The 23,632-nt window shown below is 44.6% G+C and overlaps 1 protein-coding gene across 5 annotated transcripts in view; it reads left to right on the top strand.

The window, feature by feature from the left end:
* Nucleotides 1-23,632, top strand: part of PLPP4 (phospholipid phosphatase 4) — a 147,067-nt gene that overhangs the window by 78,819 nt on the left and 44,616 nt on the right. For 3 of the 5 annotated variants that reach the window (XM_084767001.1, XM_084767002.1, XM_084767000.1), the window contains exons 3-5: nt 539-629; nt 5,352-5,415; nt 7,324-7,448. In XM_084767001.1, the coding sequence (XP_084623127.1) occupies nt 539-629; nt 5,352-5,415; nt 7,324-7,448 (280 nt within the window). Of the gene's footprint in view, nt 1-538; nt 630-5,351; nt 5,416-7,323; nt 7,449-23,632 lie in introns of those variants that run through there. The other 2 variants (XM_084767004.1, XM_084767003.1) reach the window with 2 other exon arrangements.

The raw sequence follows: 23,632 nt of genomic DNA, 5'->3' as shown, positions 1-23,632 counted from the left end.
TTCCAGATGATTCTAGATCTTCCGAAGTTGGGAGGGAAAATTTTGTATAAAGGGACTCACTTCTAACCTGAAGGGAAAAAAAAAGGATATTTGACAGAAGAACTCCAAAAGGAAATGAGCTGATTGGCTCTCAGTAGGAAAGCCCACCTTCTCATGTTGCTAGGGAGTCTACAGCCATGCCCCACCACCTGCGCCCCCCACACCGGGGGGGGGGGGGGGAAGGAGGTTGGTTGGTGGAAATCCAGGGTGTTACTGGTGCTGATGAACTATCATAATTAGACACTATTCTTTACTCATTTAAAAACTCCCACTTTAAATGTGGCTCCTGGCAATTACAAACCAATTAGAAGCTGCAATCAGACCTCCAGTTTCCCAGTCTGTGTTTTCCCTCCATATAGACAAATTGCCCTTCTTTGTTTAAGGTCAGTTCAATAAAGTCGTGTGACTGGTGAGTTGAAGTTAACTGGGACTAATTATGACTTGTCATGTCTGAAGGAAATCAGTGTCCTCATACGGGATTATTTGTTGTTTCTTCCAGGCAATTTCTTTCCTCACACCCTTGGCTGTTATTTGTGTGGTGAAAATTATCCGGCGGACAGACAAGACTGAAATTAAGGAAGCCTTCTTAGGTAGAGTATTCATGGTTCATCCTTTAGGGGCTGTGGATGATCTTAAGTAGATAATTTGATAATTTGGAAAAAATCTCATTTGCAGCCAACTGATTTTTTTCTTTTGATCAAAATTAAACTGTGAAAAAATAAGATAAGCACACACACACACACACACACACACACACACACACACACTCACGGAGATAGACAAAAAGAGAGACAGAGAAAGACAGAGACAGACAGAGACAGAGACAGAGAGACAGAGACAGATAGAGACAGAGACAGAGACAGACAGACAGACACACACACAGGAGGGGGAAGCTGACAGAGAGAGAGAGTATGTGTGTGTGTGTGTGTGTGTGTGTGTGTGTGTGTGTGTGTGTGTGTGAATCTTACTATTTTAGCAACCAAGGTAATTGAATCTTTGGATCTCTAGCCTTTTAATCCTCTGGAAAACCAAACTGGATGGCTTTTTAACATGTATGTGCTTTAAATAAGTTACATACACCTTCACCCCCAAGCTCGGGTTTAGCATGTTCTGTGGGCTTGCCATCCTATGGGGTGGAAGTCTGGAAACTGAGCTTGCTCACTGAGGGATGTGGTTTGTTAATTACTAGGCTTTAGCAATGAAAACGTAGCAGGACCCTCCTCTCCTTTCTTAGTGAGGGGGTACGAATGAGGGAGAGTGTGTCTGAAGAGTGAAGAACAGTAGAGGCTGGTTTTACATAAGCAAGATTTAGTCAGGTCTGTCTAGTTGGAAAGAATAATGTTAAGTTCCCCCTTTCAAATTAGCTCAAGTAAATAATGGGTTTAAAGACAGAGCTAAAATAAGCAATCTTATCAACTCCAAGAAAAGGAGGAGACAACACAGCAGTGCCCCCCCCACGGGGCTGCAGTGGGGAGAGAGCTCATGATCAACTCTGTCTGAAATACGCCCTCCCTCATCCCCCTCTACTTCCTGTCTCTGCTCCTGCCTAGACTTGGTTTCTCCTCCTCCAGACCTTGGCTTCCTGTAGGGCTTAGACTCATGGTGGCGCTTTTTCCCTACACGTACACATCTGACTGCTCACCTCTAATGACTCCCCATGACTTTCACTCCGTTTCTTGGTTCTAGTCTCCTCAGTGGAGACTTTGACTCAGTTGCTTCTCCAGGCTGAAAGCAAAGCGATGGCTCTGGCCAGCATGCGGTGACACACTCATCTCTCTGGTCAGGTGTATTCTCCGGACTGCTAACCTGTAGACCGAGGGTTTGGTTGCATGGCCTTGGTCTTTGGTTGTGATGACAGAACTTTTTAAGTGTGTTCATGGAGGCTGAGGGAGGGCATTGGTATCTTCCCATATCTGCCTTTAGTGACAAGGCAATATTTGAATGGCAGTTACTGTGGTCCTTGAAGCATCCTATTGGGCCCTCTTTGATGGCTTAAAAATCCCTTCACCTGACTTTATACTGTAGTAGCTCCCTCACATAGAGTTCCAAGATAAATGACAGTGGGTAAGAATGGTCTGTCGTGGTTGTGGCTATAATTTGCTGCTGGCCATGGAGGTGCGTTCCTGTGATGCCTGTAAGCAGTGCCTGGATACCTCCTCCAGACATTTCATTCTCTGCTAAATCTCCCTTAGAGTGATGCTTCAAAATTGAGCACCATACTCTGCCTCCTATACGGTAACTAAGAAGGAGTTATTGGCTGTTCTGTTTGCCTAAATCAATGAGTTCCTGTCCTGAAAATGATGAAAAGCCAAGCAGTGTGCATGGGGCTTGCAAAGAAGGTTTGGAGCTAGCAAAGGTGACTTTAAACACCAAGGTCAGAAAACTAGGTGATTTCTCACTAAGCCTGGAATTCAGAACTCTTTTAGGAAGGGGGAAGTTTGGTTGTTGTGCCCATCAGGGTCTTTAGAAAATTTTAAGCCAGGCACTTGCACCTTAGTCTCAAGTATTCCACTCCGCTGTAGACATACAAGAACGGCAGTGTTTGCCCCCTGCCACATCTAACTGATAGGCATTCAGGCTATAGAATAGCCAGGAATTATGTTATTGAAAGACTGGAGTGCTGGACTGCCTAAAACTATAAAAAAAAAAATAACAGTGAAAGCTCTCTAATCTTCTGGCATGCTCATATCCTACAGTATCCTCAATACCAGGCCCTAGCAAGTCAACTCACAGGATGTGCCACTTAGAATTTCTTTTTCAGGCCATCTTGTTTGTGTTTCTGATCCATCCGTCAAAACGGTGCTGTCAGATGCTGTTAAAACACCATATGAGCTAAACCTGTGTGGTTCTTGTAAGTCAGGAAGAACTCTTGCCTGGGGCCATGCATTCTCTTGCCTGTCCAGCCGCTAAGCATCTTCCTAGAGGGTGAGGATGGTGAGAGAAGATTCCTCATGAGAGGTCCCTGCATCAGTACCCTGTCACTTTAACGCCTTCTCAGCAGCACCCTGTCACATTTTTACCATTCAGATAATAATTAATCAGCCCCGGGTATGTCCAGAATGCTGAGGCAACTCCCACGCACCCAAATGTCATCACTCCTGTTTCTTATCCTCCTCTGTCTCTTTCAGGCGTTTGGATCATTCAGTGCATTTGCTGGTCGTTGGTTTTTGTAGCTCACTTACTTCAAACCTTTGCAAAGACGCTGTACTGTGCTATGGCAAAGCCCATTCAGCCCCGGAGTGTGTAGGTGATGGGCCCTGGGCTCTGGTTCAATGGAGCCGTATATGGAGTTCACTAAGATTAATGTGGGACAGTGAGAGATCAGCCAGTGACACCTGCTCACAGATGGCTTATGTGCACTGAGGCCATGCCCCCACGATGAGAGTGAGCAGAGCTCTCCTAGAAAGCACAGTGGGGCCAACCTTAACTGGGAAAAGGCTACCACCATCATTTCCGTGCTATCTCTCAGTTTGTTCCTTGTCAAGACCCTCAGAGAATTATTCCACGAGAAGGCCTCTCAACCTCTGCTCTGAGCTTGTGGAAGGGAAGGATGCTGGCACTTCATGCAGGGAAATCTGTGTGGAAAGACTGTAGTTGTTGGATCCTCCCATGTTTGCTTAGACTCAGATCCAATCTATGCACTGGGTCACACACTTGACATTTTGATGGCAGTTCCACGGTACGGACTCAGGCTCATCTCTCCATCTGTCCCTTCTTTCCCCCTCCATTTGTATGTGGCCAGGAACCTCCCATCCCCACTCAGGTGTTTAGTTTCTCCTTTTCCTAAGTATCCACCCCAGCCTTCCCCAAGTCTTTCCATTTCTTACAACTTGCTAAAAGCAGGTGGTCCTCTCTTCGTCTTGGTAGTATGTGCCCCAGGGACTGTGATGGCTACATCACAGCACTTTCTGCTTGGAGAACGACTCATCCGTCTCCCTTAATGATAATGGATCACTCAAGGAAGGTTCTTCCCGAAAATGCCCCTCCACTGCTCGCATCTTATATAAATCTGGGCTGGCATCAAGCAGTTAATATTTGCCAAAGAGAAATGGTAGCTTACATGTTTTATTACTCAACGAAGCAGAAGGAGGGCCTCCCTGGGCTTCTGGGCTTATGCCAGCTATTTGACCTTCATCCCATTGATGATGATGACTGTGCCTCCTAAGTCTCCATAACAAACTGTAAGGAGAGAGGGTCCAGGTTTTTGTAGGGAAGAGATGGTGGCTCATGTTGCCGCCCCTTTTGTTTGGTCTGTCCCTTATCCAGGAGGTTTCCAGGCCGCTTGAATAAGGGCCCCAGGCTGTATATTTTCAATATGTATTCCAGAAGTTCTCACTGGTTTAGATGACAAAAGTCACCTCCTGGACTCTCCACCATGTCGGAAACAGTGATGGACAGCTGTTGGCCAGCGGTGGGTCAGCGATGAGACAGGCCCGGTGAGGCTGCCCTTCTCTTCAGAAAGATTCTGGCAGCTTCTCTGACTGGAATTACATCTGAGGAGGTTGCCAGGAAGAAATAAAAGTTATGGGTCTTGCTCCCAGTAAAAGAAATTCTACATGCTGTTGTATTAAATCTGTTTATACCAGGCTGGAAAGTGATAGATGGGCTTGTTTGTGAGACTGAAAATTCTGGTCAAGAAGGAAAGATAAATTTCACATCATAGGAATGTGGGATTTTATGGGACAGCCTCCATAATCCTGCCCCAATCATATATTGCCCTAGGAACAAACCTTCCCTTTCTGTTTCTAAAGTAATATTTAACAACTCCACGGTCATAAACTAAGTCTAATTGTAGGTGATGACGATGATGATGATGATGATGATGATGATGATGATGATGATGATATAGTAGTTCTGACAATGATTGTTGTGGTTGATGGTAATAATGGTGATGATAATGGAAGTGATGGTAGTGATTGTGATGATGGTGATGATGGTGATGATGATAATGGAAGTGATGGTAGTGATTGTGATGATGGTGATGACGGTGATGATGATAATGGAAGTGATGGTAGTGATGGTGATGATGGTGATGATGGTGCTAATGGTGATGGTGATAATGGAAGTGATGGTAGTGATGGTGATGATGGTGATGATGGTGCTAATGGTGATGGTGATAATGAAAGTGATGGTAGTGATGGTGATAATGGTGATGGTGATAATGGAAGTGATGGTAGTGATGGTGATGATGGTGATGATGGTGCTAATGGTGATGGTGATAATGGAAGTGATGGTAGTGATGGTGGTCACAGTGACGATTTTTAATTTGAGATCCAACTTTTTTTTTTCTGTCTGTTGGTTTTGTTTTATAGCGGTGTCCTTGGCTCTTGCTTTGAATGGAGTCTGCACAAACACTATTAAATTGATAGTGGGAAGGTAAGTTCCAAAAAGAAACAAATGATGGTTTATACCACAAAGTTTATCTGTATGGCCACCACGGCCAGAGGACACTGGGCGGGGCAGACTCCAGTGTGTCTGATTTTCCCCTAAAATTTTGCTCTTCTGAGACTTCTGACCTTCAGTTCAGATCTCTTCTCTCCTTTAAATTACGAACACGTTACTTGAGAGAGGAGTTCACTCGTAAGAGAGTGTCCACTGTCTGGCTGACCACACTTTCTTTTGGCCAAAGCCTGCTGCTGGCATTTCCAGAACCATCCACTGCTATACCAGGCTCTGGGCAGGCTTATTCATTTGTCAGTTTTGGCCTTTAACAAATTAATAAGATCACTTATGTATTGTTCTCTTTGGAATGAGATGTATGGGTTGGCATTTCAGATCTGGCTTTGCGACACACTTCCCTTACTGCTCGTGAAAAATGATCTCTAATCCCTATTTGCTTTTTCCCTCTCCTCTGGTTTCTCTGGTAGAGTCAATCTCTACAGAGGTGAGAAGCCCGAAGGCCTCAGTACTACAGCTCACTTGAGCTCCTAATACCAGCTCCTGGCTTTGGACAAGTGAGATTCCATTTACAACCCCAGGATTCATAGATTATCGGCTTAGCGCAGGGTGCTGGGCTAGGCAGCAAGGACTGGACGGTGGATAAAACTTGACTAATGAAAGAGCCTCTACTGGGATGTCCCTCTGAATCTCCATGCTTAGTGCACTTGGGGCCCAGATAAAGTGCTGATTCTTGGGACTCACGCCCTGAGGTCCTGGTTGAGTAGATGGACAACCACATTGGAGAAACACAGGCTAGGTGTGGGAAAGACAGCAGAGCAGCAGAACCGATCGGTCACAGAGCCACCTTACTTAGATTCCAGAGCAAGGAGGATCAGTGTTTGAGTCCATATGTGACAACTGTGACCCGATATGCATGGTGAAAGGGAGGTGTGTTTACAGCAGTAGCAAGCCTACCCATGGTTTGCATACAGCAATATTAGTTGACTTGTTATGGAATAGTGGACTGGCACACACATCTGCATTAGAATCCCTACTTGAGCAGAGCATTCAGACGTGTGGTAAAGTGTGAAGTGGTGAAGTGAACCACACTGATGTTTGCCACTTATTACCATGAGTGACCGTGCCAGCAGTGTCATCTCCTTCAGCACCCTAGCCCTGCTTCCAGGATTCTCATAGGCACTATATGCATGGTGGCTGCACAGTGCCTGGCACTGGATCTACACCCCAAAATAAGTTAATATTAGCTGTAGTTGCTCTGGAAGGCTTGGCTTCCGGGCCAGGGTCACCCTTCTTCCCTCTTGAGATCTCTGTCTCACTCCTGCTGTAAACCAGAGACACCAGCCTGGGTCACTGAACTTGTCACACTGTGTGGCTGAGTTCTTGAGTTTCCCAGCCAGGTTGAGGGCAGATACTTGAGCAAAGACAACTGCCCACCAAAACTTGGCATGTAGGAATGTCATGGGTTGGATTCTCAGAACATGGGAGCAGGTTATAGACTGGCAGATCAGGACAGGAAGTCCTCTCTGTTCTGCTAGTAGCACGCTTAGATGCCTCCAGGAAGTCCACTACCTAATGCTCAAGACCTCACCTTTGGCCATGTATTGATTTCTCCCATTTACAGATGTGGAAATGAGGCTAGGGAAGGCTGAGACCACCCTTAGGCTGCAAAACTACCTCCCATTCAGAGCATTCTAACCCCAAAGCCCGAGCATTTCCCCCGCATCTGTGTTTTTCCGAGGGGCTCTCAGGGTGGGGGTGGGGATCTCCTGTTGGTGACAAAGGGGGCTTTCAGAGGGGTGGGGGCTGTGGGGTTGGAGGGATCAGCTTGGGGCTCACTGTGATGGCAGCGTTGTATATTGAAAATGTCCATGGTGTCTTTTGTAGACCTCGCCCCGATTTCTTTTACCGCTGCTTTCCAGATGGGGTGATGAACTCAGAGATGCACTGCACAGGTGACCCTGACCTGGTGTCCGAGGGCCGCAAAAGCTTCCCCAGCATCCATTCTTCCTGTAAGTTCAAGGCGGGGACATTTTTGTTCTCCCGCTCACTCTCTTGGGGTGTTTAAGCGGAGAGAATGGTTTCAGTACTTGAGTGTTAGCACGGTGCAGTTTCCTTCACTGTGGGATGGACAGATGGCTCAGGAAAAATAGTGTTATGAAGGAAGTCATGAAAGCCTGTGACCAAGGCTCCAGATTTTTACCCTGTGTTGTCCAGGTTGCTTTTTGTGAGCTTGGAAGAGTGTGGCATGTGACATTTCACCCCTGGATGGTGTGATTCAAGAAATTGACAGTGCGAAGGGAATTTACCAAGCTCCTGGGGACCAGATGTTCAATTCGGCATTGTGTCTAGTATTTTTAAAAATTAAGATGTTATGCATATGAACAAATGTATATCATGTATGCATATGCACAGTACGCATGAAAATAGATACGTTCTCACACATCAATAAATTGTCTTGCTATAGATGCCAGAGCCAAGATCCAGATGCCGGAGCCTAGGTCAGCTTTACCCAGCAGCAGTATAGCATAGCAGGAGAAACCCACACAGATCTCTGAATTGTGCCACATCCTGCCTCTTCCAGGTCTTTGCGCTTTAATTTCATCTTTGTGAGCCTCAGGTCCCACTGTGCTCAATAGAAATAGGAATGCCTCCGTTCTCCGCGGGAGTGAGGATTAAAGCCGACAGTAATAATGACTAACATTTCTGGAGCGCCCTTCAAGCCAGAAGGTGGAGGGTCACTGCTTTATTTAATCCCTCACGTATAAGGCACTTGGAATCTGGACTGACAACCGCAGCTCTCCCTGTTATTATGTACTCACAGAGCTGGTGTTTCCGTTCCCTCCAGCGGTGTTTAAGGAACGACTCAGACACCAGGGGTTGGTGCTAGGGATCCAAAGATCAATAAGACAAAACACAGCTCCAGGAGCCCCACGGGTGTAGCAGGTTGTCAGTGATGTTATGACTCTTGGGGTAATTGGAGATTGTCTACGTCTGCAGGTGACCAAGCACACTTGGGAAAAGGCTCCTGTCAGACCATGCAGTCCTTGGCTCCCCATAGGTCTAATCGATATTTACTTTCGGCAAGCCTCTTATCTTAATGGGATTTCTTTTTCCAAATCCTGTGCCAAAGATGCACCTTACTAGGTGGTGGCTGAACTGAGAAGCGTCAGAAAGCTTCTGTGTATGATCACTTTGCCCAGAGATACTGGAAACTAGGGTCTGTCAACAAGCTACAGGCGTGGCAAGGGGGGGGCACTTTGAGGGGATGATTCTCAACTCTTGTTGCAGTACTGCAGCCTGCCGAGTTGGGGCTGATCTCTTTCTACATACAGGACAGGGAGGCTCCAGCGGGAACAGTTACTCGTCTGAGGAAGGCAGCCTCTGGCGAGATGGTGTTTTCGGCCTTTTAGTGCATGGAGTGTTCACACTCCATGTCAGTTAAATAAAAGCCTCATTTTCTTCTCTACAGCTCTGAAGATTATAGTAAGTGGGACACTGAACTCTTTACCCTAAATAGATCGGGGCCCTAGTATCGTAGTCTGTATAACTTACAAATATGACTTTATTTTTTAAAATGTTGTAGTTATTATTAATACCATAACAAGTATTGGAAATTTGCTAAGAGAGTTACTTCAGGAATTCTCAACACACACACACACACACACACACACACACACACACACACACACACACACACACAATTGGATATGTTAAATAGATTGGTTGCAGTAACCATTCTCTATGCATGCTTTTGCTTTAAAAAAAAAAAGTTAGTGTTTAACTACCAAACGAAAACAAACCCACAAGTTAAGACTATTAAGAAAAATTCTTGAAGTTAGCGTATTCTAAAACTCAGTGACAGATGTTCTTGTAGTAGACAAGCAGAGCGGGTTAGAGATGGAGATGAGGAGAAGGCTAAGTGAAGACACAGCAGGGCGGAGTGAGGCAGCCACAGGCAGCAAGGGAAAACACGGATCTACCAGAGCTGGAAGGTGCTGAAGGACTGCTTCTTCTGTAGAGCCAAGAGGGGGCGTGGCCTGCTGATGTCTTCAGTCTCAATTTATGACACCTGGTCTCCAAAGCTCTAAGGGAACGAGTACATGTTAATGTTACCAAATTAGTGATAGCCTTTCTCAGCAGCCTAGGAAGTGCACAAACAGAGAGCCAGAGCCATAAGTACAAAAGAGTTGGCCCCAGAGCCGCCATGCACTGCCTTATTATAATGCCACTGAGCTGCCTACAGCAGGGGCATGGTGGTAGAAGAAGATATGACCCAAGGTTGTTCGTGTCTTCAGTCAGAACTCGAGAGCGTTTCCTTCCAATCTTATTTTTCTCAAGTCACACTTAAAATTGAGCACATGTTTTTGGGGGGGGGGGGTTAGGTGCCAGCAGGAGGGCTTTCTGCTATAGTAACTTATTATGCCCTTATCGTCAAGGGTTCTAAGGCTGTAATGTTGTGGGGGCTCTGGGATACTATTAAAGGTGAGGGTTAGCTCCTAAGGTTCTCTGCCTATTTTACTGTAGGTAGGTTTACTCATGTCCTCTGTCTTTGGTGTTGTGTTGTTTCTTGCATATGTGTGTTCTGTGTGTACATACACATGGGTGTATGTATATATTCATGTGTGAGTGCTGCACGTGTCGAGGCTAATGGTTGGCATGGAGTATCTTCCTTAGTTACCCTTCGCCCTATGCTTCGAGGCAGCATCTCTCACTGAATCTGGACCTCACTGAGTGGGCGAGGCTGGTTGGTGCACAGGCTTCAGAGATCCACCTGTCTCTGCCTGGCTGGACTGGCATTCAGCGTGCGCTTCCCCATACCCAGCTTTCTTTGTTCTGGGATGCGGACCCAGGGATCCTAACTCGGCTCTCATGCTTGCCAGGCAAGCCTCTTACTGACTGAGCATCTCAAGGACTCCCTGCAAGTTCTGAGTTTTAAAGGGCTTTAAAATTTTAAGATGACTAGAAAAGGAAACCTCTCCTCAAATAAGAAAATGTTAACCCTGGCTTTTAGAATAATTTGACTGAGGACACGCTCCCAGGTTAGTGTCTGCTGCTTCAGTTGAACTTGGGCAGGAAGTAGCTCTCATGTGAAAACCTCAAGCTGGCAGACTATGGACCTCAGAGATTAGTGGCCAAGCCTTAAGCAAATGTTCATTTTAGGTGTGAGTTCTCCCCTCCACCACCAAGAAGCTGGCTCTCTCACAGGCTGCCTCTTGTAGGTGGCTGGCTGCAGGAACCTGTGTTCGGCAGGCTTCAGGGCAGAAGCTGTTGCTACCTCTTGCCTCAGATGCTCCTTAAGACGTCAACGATTGTTCTTGTTGGCAGACAGGCTGTCCGACGCAGCCTCTGGGTTTTGAAGATGTTGTTTTCATCTGTGCTCTTTCCCCAACTTGGGACAAGACAGTGTTAGCATGAAGGGAGCCGCCTTATCCAGTAAGAAGCTCATCAATGTTGTGTGGTAGGATTCTTATTGTCACTGTTAGGACACCTCATGATTGGTGTGACTTTTTGCTCCTGAGAAAGCGGGACTTCAGCGGACACTCGTTTTGTTACAAATACTCTATGTTCCTTAAACGGATTAACTTTTTGGTCTAGATTTGAATGTCTGGATGAGGCATATCTCAGGCTAAGGAGACGTGGGCCAGGCTCCTCTGCTCACAGGTCGCTGGTGGCTGGATGTAATCCATATCCTCACTTTATCCCTTAGAACACTCAGTTTTTCTTCAAACTTAAGAACAGATATCAATTTGTTTTGAAAACAAAAGAGCTTGGTCTGAATCTCCCTTAAGTAGCGGAATGGCTCCAGTGTGCTGTGCCCAGGCAGCAAGCAACAAAGCCCTGTAGCAGCATTCTCTGGGGATTTGCTCTGCGAGACAGCCTTAGCATCCTTGACTGGAAAAGTAGAGCCCACAATTGCATAGAGCAAGTGGCTTTCAACTTAGGAGTTAAAGAAGAGTTAGCTTTGCGCTCTCTCCAGGAGCTGAATATGAGAGTGCTTGGAATAAGGAATTTTTATTGGGTATTAAACTTCTAGGATATATATATATATATATATATATATATATATATATATATATGAGATAGGAGATAACAAATCATGGCACTGTCAAGCTATAAAGAAACATCTGTCCTGCAAAAACGGTGGGAGTCAGGAACTCCTTCCTACATCTGATGAGAACAATAGCATCTAGGTGTCATCACACGAGGCCCTTCCAGCCACTGCCCCCGTCTACAGTCACACATGCCCCTTTATCTGCTTGTTGTCTGTGGTGTCCTTCGCTTTCCAATGGCAGAGCTGAATAGCTGTGAAAAGGACATGGGGCCCATGGAATTATAGTTGTGGTCTGTCCTTTGTGGAGAAAGATCAACAGCCTTGACGGAACCGATACTGCAAAGCAGCAGTATCACAAAGCACTACTAAGGCGGGATACTTATAATGGCAGAGGAAGGGAGGCAGAGACAGAAGGAATCATGGGGTTAAAGGTAGTATAGATGACATAGCGAAGCTCTCGTCTTAAACCAGCTGGGCTGGTTAGCTTTTGTTTTGTAAACTTGATACAAGCTTGGGTCATCTGGGAAGAGGGGAATTTTTGAGAAAATGCCTCCACAAGATGGGCCTGGAGGCAAATCTGTTAAGTCTTTTCTTGATTAATGATATATGTGGGAGAGTCTGGCCTACTACTGGGGCAGTGCCAATCCTTGGTGGGTGGTCCTGGGTGCCATAAGGAAATGGGCTGAGCAAGCCACGGGGAGCAATCTAGTAAGCAGCACTCCTCCATGGCTTCTGATTCAGCTCCTGTTTCCAGGATCCTGCCTTAAGTTTCCTCCCTGACTTCCCTCAGGGATGGGCTGTGATATGGAAGTTTAAGCCCACTAGACTGGTTCTTTTCTGAGTTGCTTTTAGTCATGGTATTTACCACAGTGATGGGAAGCAAACTAGGATACAGGTCAACCCTTTTAGCAAGCAAACATCTAAAGCAAGACCAGTGCACTCAGACGTACAAGTGGATGCTCTTGGTTGTTGTTTATTTGTTCGTTTTTTAAGTGGTGCTGGGATGGAATATAAAGCCTCAGTACTGCGAAGCAAGTGCTGTACCACTGATTTGCATCAGGCCCTGGAGTTCTTGCTTTTAAGCAGCTATGGCACCATATAAAATGGGGCAACTCTTGTTTATGGGGTACAATTTTATGGCAGAGAAGGTATAAAGGCATATTGACTATAATTGACTTTGTGGGCCCTGAATGTTTAGTTGGGTGCTGGGTTAAGCACTGGGTGGGGAGAGCAAGGACAAACTTGACTCTGTGTCCTCCTTGAGCATGAGGGCAGCAAACTCTAGTGGTGGGAGTTGGGGGGACAGCCTCCAGGAGGGAAACTTCTGTAGTTTCTCACTGGAGAGTAACATGAGTCACAGGTCTTGAGACTTTTATGCTCTTAGTGTGGAAGTCTAGGTTATCAGTCATTCCTACGAGATTCTCCAGGTTGCAGTGTGCCTGAGGGCAGCTGTGTGGCAGAAGTGCTCTCTTTGGCTTTGGTTTGCAGGCTAGGACTGTAGCACACACAGAGTCCGGCACTGAATTAACTGGGTGTGGTGTCGCATCCCAGGAATCAGGAGGTAGAGGCATAAGTTCAAGGTCAACCAATGCTTCATAGGGAGTTTAAGGCAAGTCTGAGCCACATGAGATCCTAGCTTAAAGAAAAGAACACTTACTTTTTTCTTTTTTTCTTTTTTTCCCCTCTCTCTGTCAACTTTGTAAAGGCCCATTCTGTACCTCTGGGCATCTGAAACCGCAATGACATGCCTCACTGGACTTTATCTCTGTGTTCATTGTCCTGGTCACTGGATGTACCTTTTTAATTGGGGACTTTGTCACTCCTATTTATGTACCCCCTGTTTCTTTTCTAGGTCTGATAGAGAGATGTTGAGTCTATCATTATCTCTTCTCTCCTGTTGTCTGCCTTTTGTCTGCTTAATAATCACCTCCTGGGGATTTAAAAAGCATGGACTCACATAGAATTCTATAGAATCTTCATTATATTATTTTTCCTATTTTTAATTTCTAGGAGCTTTCTAAAATTTTGGAGTTTTAATAGATGTAATGCCTTGCTCTTCTCCTCACAGACAGAGGAATAAATACATGTTCTTTATTCCTCTGTCTGTGAGTTCCTCCCTACCTTCTCTGTGTCCTCATGTGCTGCTTTGTTCTAACAGCTGGTATTCTTAGCCCTGTCTTCTAGCTTAAGGATGGATGGGTAAAGCTAACTGGACAAGGCACATTATTAACTGGACTTTGCTGAGAGTGACTGGAGGGACCTGGGCTTAGTGGGTGACCCTGCTTATTAGCATCTGGCCTTCACCTGGAGTCTCTTACCTCCTCAGAGAAGGCTCTCCAGTTTCTTCCAGAGGTGTGAACCAGAGCCCAGATGCTGTTCAGGAGGCCATGGTGGTCCTTGGATTACCCGCTACACTTTTGCCTATCACCATATTTTCAGTTAGTCATCCATGGGACCCTCCACTTTCCTCTTTTCCCAAAGTGCAAAGCATCTAGTGTTAGGTTGTGGGTGAGCTCCAGGCTTCACAGAGTGGAGAGCGGGAAACATGGCTTCTTACAGGAACCCTCTGCTTGCCTGTTTCTGATGACATGGCTCATCTGCCTTTCGCTGGACCTGATGCCAGTGGCTCCAAAGTCTTCAGGGTCCCATAGGTTGAAAGGTTTGCTTCTTGTCTTTTCTATTCTCTGTAGGTGGGAAGAATGAGCTGTCTTCAGCTTGGTAAATCAGCAGCTGTTTTGCTCCCTTTTTCTTCTTTGCTGAGGTAGAGCTCAGGCACTGCCAGATGGAATCTAAGTTCTGTTTGGATTTTTTAGGGTTCTCCAGAGGCACAGAACTATTAGAATGTCCTTCTCTCTCTTCTCTCAAGACATTTATTTGAAGGAATTGGCTCACGAGACAGCGAGAGTTTGGCAAGTCTAAGTAGGGCAGGCTGGCAGGTTAGAACTTCAAGGAAAACTGGATGTTACCATCTTCAATCCAAAATATATAGGACAGATCATCAGGGTGAATGCTCAGACAAGGTTACTAACTAGCATTGATTTTTTTTCAATAACAGAGACTCTTGTAGCCCAGGCTGACTTGAACCCAGGCTGAGTATGTGTGTGCTTGCGTGCATATTAACTGTATGTGCATGTATACATGTATAGCCAAAAACAACTTTGCTGATCCTCTGGCCTCCACCTCAGAAGAGCTGGTAATACAGTTTACCTGGTTTATACAGTACTGAGCATTAAACCCAAAACTTTGTGCACACCAGACAAGTGCTTTACTGCTGAGCTCCATGTCTGAGCTGGAAATTGTGCTGTCCTCAAACATGGTAGCAAATGACTGAATCCCGAGCTGAGTTCTCAACCCTCCATGTGATGCTTCAGAAGACAATTTTTTTCTTATTGAGGAAACCCCAGTCTTCCACCTTAAGGTTTACAACGTATAGCATGAGGCCTGCTCACTGTGTGACATGAGGTTTGAATGTTTAAAGTCAGCTGGTTGTAAAAAAAACTTTGTCACTTCCCCAAGACACAGCAATTTTTAGAGTGGGTTGGACAAAGTGGTGACTGGCAAACTACGATGCGCCACACTGACATAAAGTTAGCCAGCATCCTGTTGCTCCACTTCTTTACCATTTTGAAGTCAGAAACACCATCACGATGCTCCAGTGCCCTTCAGTGTAGATGACCCACTTCTTGTCGGGCTCTTGTTCAGCCTCAGTGATGTTTCTGACATCAAAGTCCTTGAAAGCAGAGTGTACCCTAGCATGTCTGCCTTCTCAAGCTGAGCGTCTGGTATTTGCTCTTGGCAATAGGATCTAAACAGGTTTTAGCTACAACTTGGGAAATCATCGCAAGATCTCATCCATGCCAGGTTGAACTCCATCAAGCATGAATATTCAATGTCATAAAGCAGCTGCTGCTTAAATGGCGAGGCTGGCTTTTGCATGGAGAAAGAGGAAGTGGGAGAGGGAGGGGGATGGCAAGACGCAGTTGTTGTGCCTCCTTCTTCTATGAAACACAGTTGCTATCATGGGTTTCTGTTGGTGGACAGAAAACTTGACAATTGCTTCTTTGAGTATTGAATTAAAGGGCATGAGCTACACAGGTCAGTGGCTCAACCAGGATAAATTGCTGGTGATTTGAGGTCACATGTTATATGATTTGTCTTGTAGCGTAAACGCTAAAGCTTCCATTTTTGTTGTCGTTCAAGGAACATCAGCAGACACGCATAGCACAAGCCCTTCATAGTTGTCTTCTCCCCCACTCACGTTATTATCCTCCATCCCAGAACAACTGGGAAGATTCTGAGGAGCATCTGTGTTTATTTAGTCACATGCTTCTACTCATGAGAAGAATCTCCTCCATACTGGGTGGCTTGCTTTGAGCAGGCAAACATAAACATTTAGAGGGAGAGAAAGCTCAGTTCTGTACTAGGAATTAAACGTAGGGCTTCGGGCCTGCGCACACATGCTAGGCAAGCATCTAACTCCTAATATGGCAAGCATCACTCTGTCTGTGGAGCAATGGGTCTCTGTTTATCATAGTCCCCGCCCCCATGGAGCTGGTTAGACTTTCTTTAAGTCCCACTATGAAATTTTAATGCCACGGATTATATATCTTTTAAGGATAAAAGCTCTCAGTGTCACCAACATGTCAAAAGACATCATCAAACTTGGCAAGAGTTCCTCACGGTTCCCCTCCAATGATATTTAATGCATAAGACTCTCCATCTTCCCAGGAGCCAATTGTCATTCCCTAAAGGGATGGCATCTCCATCAGGAATGTACATTCTAGAGCAGTCATTCTTAAAAGGGCCCTTTGTCCCTACACGATGGCATGTAACAATGTCTGGAGACAGTTTGGTCTGGTATGTGTGTATATATAAGTGTGCACATGTATTTTGCTGTGTATCTGTGTGTGTATGCAATTGTGTTTCTCTGTATCTGTGTGCGCCTATGTGTTTGTGTGTCTGTGTGTCTGTTTATATGTGTGCCAGCATGTCTGTGTGTCATCTATGTGTCTATGTTTATCTGTGTGTATGTGTTTATGTATCTGTGTTCATTTGGGTGTGTTTATATTTCTATGTGTCTACGTACATTTGTGTCTGGGTCTGTGTACACATGTGTATGTTTGTGTGAATGTGTGTCATCTGTGTTTGTGTCAATGTTTCTCTCTGTGTATATTTCTGTGTCTGTATAAGTGTGTGTGTCTGTCTGTGAGCATATGTATGTGTGTACATTTGAATGCCTATGTGTACATGTGTGTGTTGGTGTGTATGTCTGTGTGCCTTGCAGAATAAAATGTCAGTCTAGTCCAGTCCCAGCTGCAAAACCTGGGCTAGGGCACTAAGGTAGGAAAGGGAAGATGCTGGTTGTTCATGTGTTAAACTCACCCATTCCCCCAAGTCCCTGCTCTGAGTAGGTATAATACTTTAAATGGTCATTACTTAATTGATTCAAAATAATCCATCTCAAAGAACTGACTGGACCAAAACTGACCAAAGTCAGATTTATGATTCCATCTGATTCCTGTATCCACGTGTTCACCTCCTCCCCTATTTCCTTCTCTCCCTTCCTCCCTCTTCTCTTCCACTTTCTTTTATTCTTACAACATTTTATCATAAAAGTTTCACACATGTAAGTGAGAAGTGAGTGCCTTAATTAGGGTTTCTATTGCCGTGAAGAGACACCATAACCACGACAACTTTTATCAGGAAACACTTAATTGGACTGCTTACAGTTCAGAGGTTCAGTCCATTGTCATCATGGCAGGAATCATGGTGGCCTGCGGGCAGACACAGTGCTGAAGAGGGAGCTGAGAGTTCTACATCCGGATGTGGCAGGGCACAGGAAGAGAGTGTGGCACTGTGCCTGACTTGAGCATCTCAGCCCTTAGAGCCCGCCCCCTGTGAAACACTTCTTCCTCCTCCAAGGCCATATCTCCAATAATGCTACTCCCTATGGGGGGCATTTTCATTCAAGCCACCACAGTGCTTAAGGAGTCCCCATGCCCCGGTCGTAACAGCCTGCCTCATCAACTTGTCTGGCTTGGTAAGTACCTAGGAGACTGGTTAAACACAGCTGTGGTGTTGCTGAGGGTCTCCAGAGGCCACTGACCACATGGGGGAAGGCCTGCCATGAATGTGAGTGACATGGATGGGACAAGCATGGAAGCTGGAAGCCCACAGTCACAGGCATATTCCCTCTCTGCATCTTTTTTATTTTAATTTTAATTTTTCCTTTATTATAATTTATTCCTATTGTATCCTGATTGTCATCCTCTTGCTTGTATCTTTCTGTTCCCACCCTCCCTCCTTCTTCTGCCCTATTCCCCTCCCCTAGACCTCTGGCGGGGGAGGGGGCTCCCCCTCCCACCATCTAACCACAGCCTATCAGGTCTCATCAGGATACCCTGCATCCCTTTACTCTGTGTGTCTGCAAGGCCTCCGAGCCAAGGGGAAGTGATCAAATCGCGGGCAACAGAGTTCATGTCAGAGGCAGTCCAGGTGCCCCCTCCAACTATACAAAATGAGCTGCCTGTTGGCTGTATATGAATGAGAGGGATGCCTCGGTTCTCTGCATGCATTATCTTTGGTTGGTGCATCAGTTTGTGCAGGCCCTCTGGGTCCAGATCTACTTCCCTGTGGAGCTCCTGACCCCTCCAGGTCCTCCCATCTCCCAGCTCTTCCATACAACTCTCAGCACTCTATCCAGAGTCCAGCTGTGAGTCCCAGCATCTGCCCAATAGCCAGAATCTGGAAACAGCCTAGATGTCCCTCAACCAAAGAATGGATAAAGAAACTGTGGTACATTTAAACAATGGAATACCATTCAGCTGTAACAAGGAAATCTTGAAATTCCCAGGCAATTGGATGGAACTAAAAGACCATCCTGAGTGAGGTACCCTAGACCCAGAAAGACACTCATGGTATATACCCACTTATAAGTGGATATTAGCCCAACATAGACATCCTCTGAGAGACTCTCTCTGTTGCTTGACCACCATGACATGAGCAATTCTTCCTCACTATAACCAAGGAACAATGGAGCCAAAGGGACTGTGAACAGGAAACCTCTGAAAGCCTGAGCAGAAGTATGTCTTTCCTCTTTTTAAAAGCTTTCTCCCTGATATTGGTCATGGAGGTAAAGATCTGACCAGTACTCTGTTATTCTTGTTTGCAGCCAGTCCCCAGCTCTCCTGTACCATCTTTCTTTTTCTCTTTTTTTGAACAGCAGTTTAGCTTTGTCTATTTAAACTTCATATACGAAGGCTGATCCTAGCACTCAGGAGGCAGATGCAGTTGGATCTCTGAGTTCACAGCCAGCCTGGTCTACAGAGCAAGTTGCAGGACAGCCAGGGCTACACAGAAAAACCTTGTCTCAAAACAAACAAACAAAAAAGCAAAAAGCCTCAGTATCACAGGGAATCATACAACATGCTTTCTTGGGTGCATGGGAGATTTTGATCAGTGTAATGTCGTCTAATCCATCCACATTTCTTTGGTCACCCTATTGAGCACTACAAAGCGGCTTGTTCATTCCATTCTTGATAGCATCAAGGATTTCTCCAGTTCTTAGGAGGCTCTTTTCATTGATTCGTGTTGCTGTTTTATGTGTTTTTTAAATGTCTGTGAGTAACACTTCCAGGTCAAAAGTTATCTGGGTTTGTTTTTTTTTTTTTAACAAAAGAAGAAGCTTCTGACTCCTGTTCCAAAAACATTTGCCTCAGTTTACTTGCTCACTGGCACTGTAAGATATCTCTAGATCTTCCACATCACACTGACGTTTGGCGTTCTTAGTCTTTTTAATTCTAGCCAACTTGGTGAGTTTGCAGTGGTACCTCTTGAAGGGTTCCCTTGGCATTTCCCTTAAGACTGATGACACTGTGTAGCCTCATCTTTTGCATGCTGACTCTTCACATATCTTCCTATTTTCATATCATCTGCTTAAGCTCATTTTCTCTCTTTATTCATGGTTAGTTGGTAGTGTTTCCCACATTCTGTTTCTACCTCTCCCCCCCCCCCCAACTTTTTGCCAGATAAACAAATGCCTTGTGATATTTTCTCCTGTTGTGACGGAGATGCTTGTTTGCTCATTAGTTTTCTTGATGGTGCCTTTTGATGAAAGGTCATCTTCGAATTTGATTATATGAGTTTCTTTCATTATTATTACTGTGTACTGGGTAGAAGATCCATTGCTACCCTGAAGTTGCAAAGATACCTTCATCATTTCCTTTTAAAATCTTATTGTTGGGCCTGGAGAGATGGCTTAGTGGTTAAGAGTGCCTGCTCCTAACACCCGTGTCAGGCAGCTCTCTGTAACTCTAGCTCCAGGACATCTGATGCCTTCTTCCGAACTCTCTGGGCACCCACACATGTGGTGAGCACATGGCACGAACACACATGATTAAAAGTAAATCTCTCAAAGAAAACTAGATGAGTGTCGCTTTTACTCAGAAGCTTTTCTCAAATCAATTTTGTTCATAATGTGAGGTAGAGTTTGAAGCTCATCTGTATCCATATTGAGATATAATTTTTTTTAGCTTCCTTTCTTGAAAGGACTTCCATCCTCCTTAAGATTGCTTTAGAGCCTCTGCAAAGGTTCATAGTTACTAGGCTAAAGAGTGGCTCTGTTTCTGCAGTGTGTATGCTGTCTGAGAGTCCGTGCTCTTCCCTGTAGACTGATCTCACCGTTGAAGTCAGGCGATTTAAGCCCTTCATCTCTGGTTTTTTTTTTTTTTATCAAGATTGCCTTTGGCAACCACAAGCTCTTTCTTCTCCACATACTTTAGAATGGGCTCATATGTTTCTCTGAAGCCTGCCAGGGATAGGCAGGAGACTGTGTAGAGTCAATAGACTGTCCTGAGGGAAAGTGGCCGTCTCTTCACTAGCCAATGTTCTGCTCCATAAACAGTCTATTTCTCCATTTATTTTTAAAGCTCTATTCCTCTGTAATATTTTTTATAGTTTTGTTATAAACAGCTTGTGCCTTTTTGAAAAACTAGTCTTTGAATATTTTTACCGAAATGAAATTTACTTACGATACAGTTCAACCATTAAAATATTTTTGTGGTATATGTTTATAGCTTGTAGTTTATGATGGTTCATTCACAGGGTTTTTATGGGCTCAGTCACAGCCTAGGACACTTCCGTTGTCCATAAGAGAAAGCCTGAGCCCATTAACTCCTACTTGTCCATCTCTCACTAGCCATGGAGGCAGTCAATGCCTGGTCTATAGTTGTCTATTCTGAGCAAGTCAAATAAGTTAAGTCATATAATATGCAGTTCTGTATAACTGCCATATCTTATGTAGTGTAATGTTTTCAGGGTCCATTAATGTTGCAGCATGAATAAGTAATTCATTTTAAAATGTTTTATGATTTGTTGAGAATTTCATATAATATATTTTGATCATTTCACCCCCAAGCTTGCCCCAGAGCCACCCCATTTTCTCTACTCACAAAACTTGGTGCTCTCACTGTTTTGTGTGTTTTTTTTTTAAACCTATCAAGTCCTGTTTGTGCTGCCCATATATTCTTGACTTTGTGACCATCCACCAGACAAGGTCAATCTGAAAGGAAACTGACTCTCCCTCTCCCAACGGCTATCAATGGCCAATTGTCCCTCAGCTGGAGGCTGACTTTATGTCTCCCTCCCCACCTTAGTTCTGGGTTTCGTCTGGGTTGATCTTGCACAGATCTCGTGTGATCTTGCACATGCTATCCTGGGAGTCCACCTGTGCAGCTGCCCTGCTGTGTCTGGAAGATATTATTATAGGCCTCTCCTACCACTGGCTGTGTCTGTCTTTCCACACCCTCATCTGTGTGTGCGGTGCGGGGAAGGGGCGGGGTGGTATTGTCGATATTCCATCAGAAGCCGAGCACTCCACAGCTCTATAATGCTTTATTGTATGGACGTATGGCACAGCTTATTTCTCTGCTTATCAACTGATGGACCCATGGGCTGTTGTTAGGTTTGGGCTGTTAGAAATAACACTGCGTAAATATGTGTATAAATTTGTGGGGATGGGTACTTTCAGGTTTCTTGGGGTGGGCTAATAACTACATATGGGGCAAGGGACCACACAGAAGCCCTGTGCTTATCCCTGAGACGCTGCACTCCGGTTTTCCACAGCAGCTGCTCTATTTTAAATTTCCACCAGAAGTAAATGAAGTCTCCAAAACTCTTTATCTTTACCACTAGCCACACGCCATCTTTTGGGATATACTATGGCTGTCCTAGGGGGTGTAAACAGGTGTCTGCTTGTGGTTTTTTCTTTGCATTTCCTTTATTATTTCCCCTGTTGTTATTGTTGTTGTTGTTGTTGTTGTTGTTGTTGTTGTTGTTGTTAGTGCTGAGGTGATAAAAAAACACCTCAAAGCAGGAAGATTTGTTCTGGAGCATGGTTCAGGAAATACAAGTCCATCACATACTGTTCCCCACAATTGTCTAAAAAAAAAAGTTTAAACAATACAAAGATCTACATATGTATTTTCTTTAAGAGTGTTTTGTTTTTGTGAGTATTTAAATTACTACTTAAAATTACTCATTTCATCATGAGGACTCCCTTTTGCATTAAAAAAAGCGTGAATTACTTAATTTCTCTGAGTATATCTGTAGTTTGTTTACCTTCATATTTGAAAGTTAATTTTCCTGGCTCGGTTGACAGTTGTTTTCTTTGAGCAGTGGGAATCTGTGGTGCTGCTTCCTCCTGGGACTGTTTTAAGCAGCAGCTATTGTTCCTGTAAGTTCCCTTGTATGTGACAAGTAATTTTTCCCTTGCCAACTTTCAGTATATCCTTATCTTTGTCTTTCCTTATTTTGTTAAGATTTATCTCTATGAGTATTATTTATTTTTATCTGTTTGTAGTTTGTCAAGTTTCTTAGATGTCTGCATTAATGTGTTTCATTGACATGGAGATGTTTTTAGCCATTTCTTCTTTACATAACTTTCCTGTTCCTTTTTTTTCCCACTTCGTCATCAGGGGCTCCCACTGCACATATATTGGTAGGCTTGGATGCCTCTCATTTCTCTCGCTTTAATTTTGTTAATTTTCCCCTGTTCTTCTTTGGATGATACAATCTATATTCAATATCTATGAATGTACTAATTCTGACTTTTCATGTATCTGATCTGAACACTCTGGTGAACTCTTCATTTCGGCTATTGTATTTTCAACTCTAATTTTTCCATATGGTTCTCTTTTGTGTTTCTGTTTCTTGCTGACATTTCAATATGTTGTGACATTGTCATTTGGCTGGATTTGTTTGGGCTTATGATGAAACATGCTGAGGCTCATGACAGGAGACACGTGGTAAAGACAAGGTGCTTACCTGATTTAGAGGTTGCTGGTGGTGGTGGAATGGAGTTTTAAGGACAAAACCCCCAAAGCCTCTATTACCTCCTGTAGTTTCTACCACCGATTTTTTAGTTCAGGGTCTCTAGAGGTGCACGCGCACATGCATGTATATTTGTCTGTATGTACATGTACATGTGCGTGTGTGTGTGTGCACGCGCGCATGAATGTGTGTTATACAGCAGCAGTAGATACACTTGCTAAAGAGTTAAATTGGCCCATACTGGTGGGCTTCCCACTTCTTTTGATTCCCTCCAAACCCCCAGCCTATTGAACTGTGCTGCCCAGGTGTGGAGTGTATCTTCTGGTTTCAGTTTTCTGTGCCATATTCAAGTCATTTCTGAAAACACTATCACACATCACAGACCCACCCAAAAGTGTGCTGATCTAATGCTAATGTCCTAAGTGTCTCTCAATCTAATCAAGTTGATGATCATCATTCAATCAAGATTAATCATCATTGGTGCCATTCATTGAGGTACCAGGGCACCAACACATGAAGGTTCAGGGGGGTCATTTAAGATCTAACCCACAATATACATCTTGAATATATAGAATTTTGTTGTCAATCATACCTCAGTAAGGCTGAAAAATAATTAAAAAGGTAGATATCCAGACCGACCACATTCCATAATTACCTTGTTTGGAAATAGAGCTATTTCTGAGATGAATGACTCTCTCTCTGTCACTCTCTGTCTCTGTCTCTATCTGCCTCCATCTCTGTCTCTGTGCGTACGTGTGTGTGTGTGTGTGTGTGTGTGTGTGCAGACGTGCGTGCATGCACATGTATTCCTCA

This window comes from Acomys minous (genome assembly GCF_964271855.1).
Source record: "Acomys minous genome assembly, chromosome: 2".
Lineage (NCBI taxonomy): Eukaryota > Metazoa > Chordata > Mammalia > Rodentia > Muridae > Acomys > Acomys minous.
The sequence above is the reverse complement of the archived record's forward strand: the minus strand, read 5'-3'. Positions and strand labels throughout refer to the sequence as shown.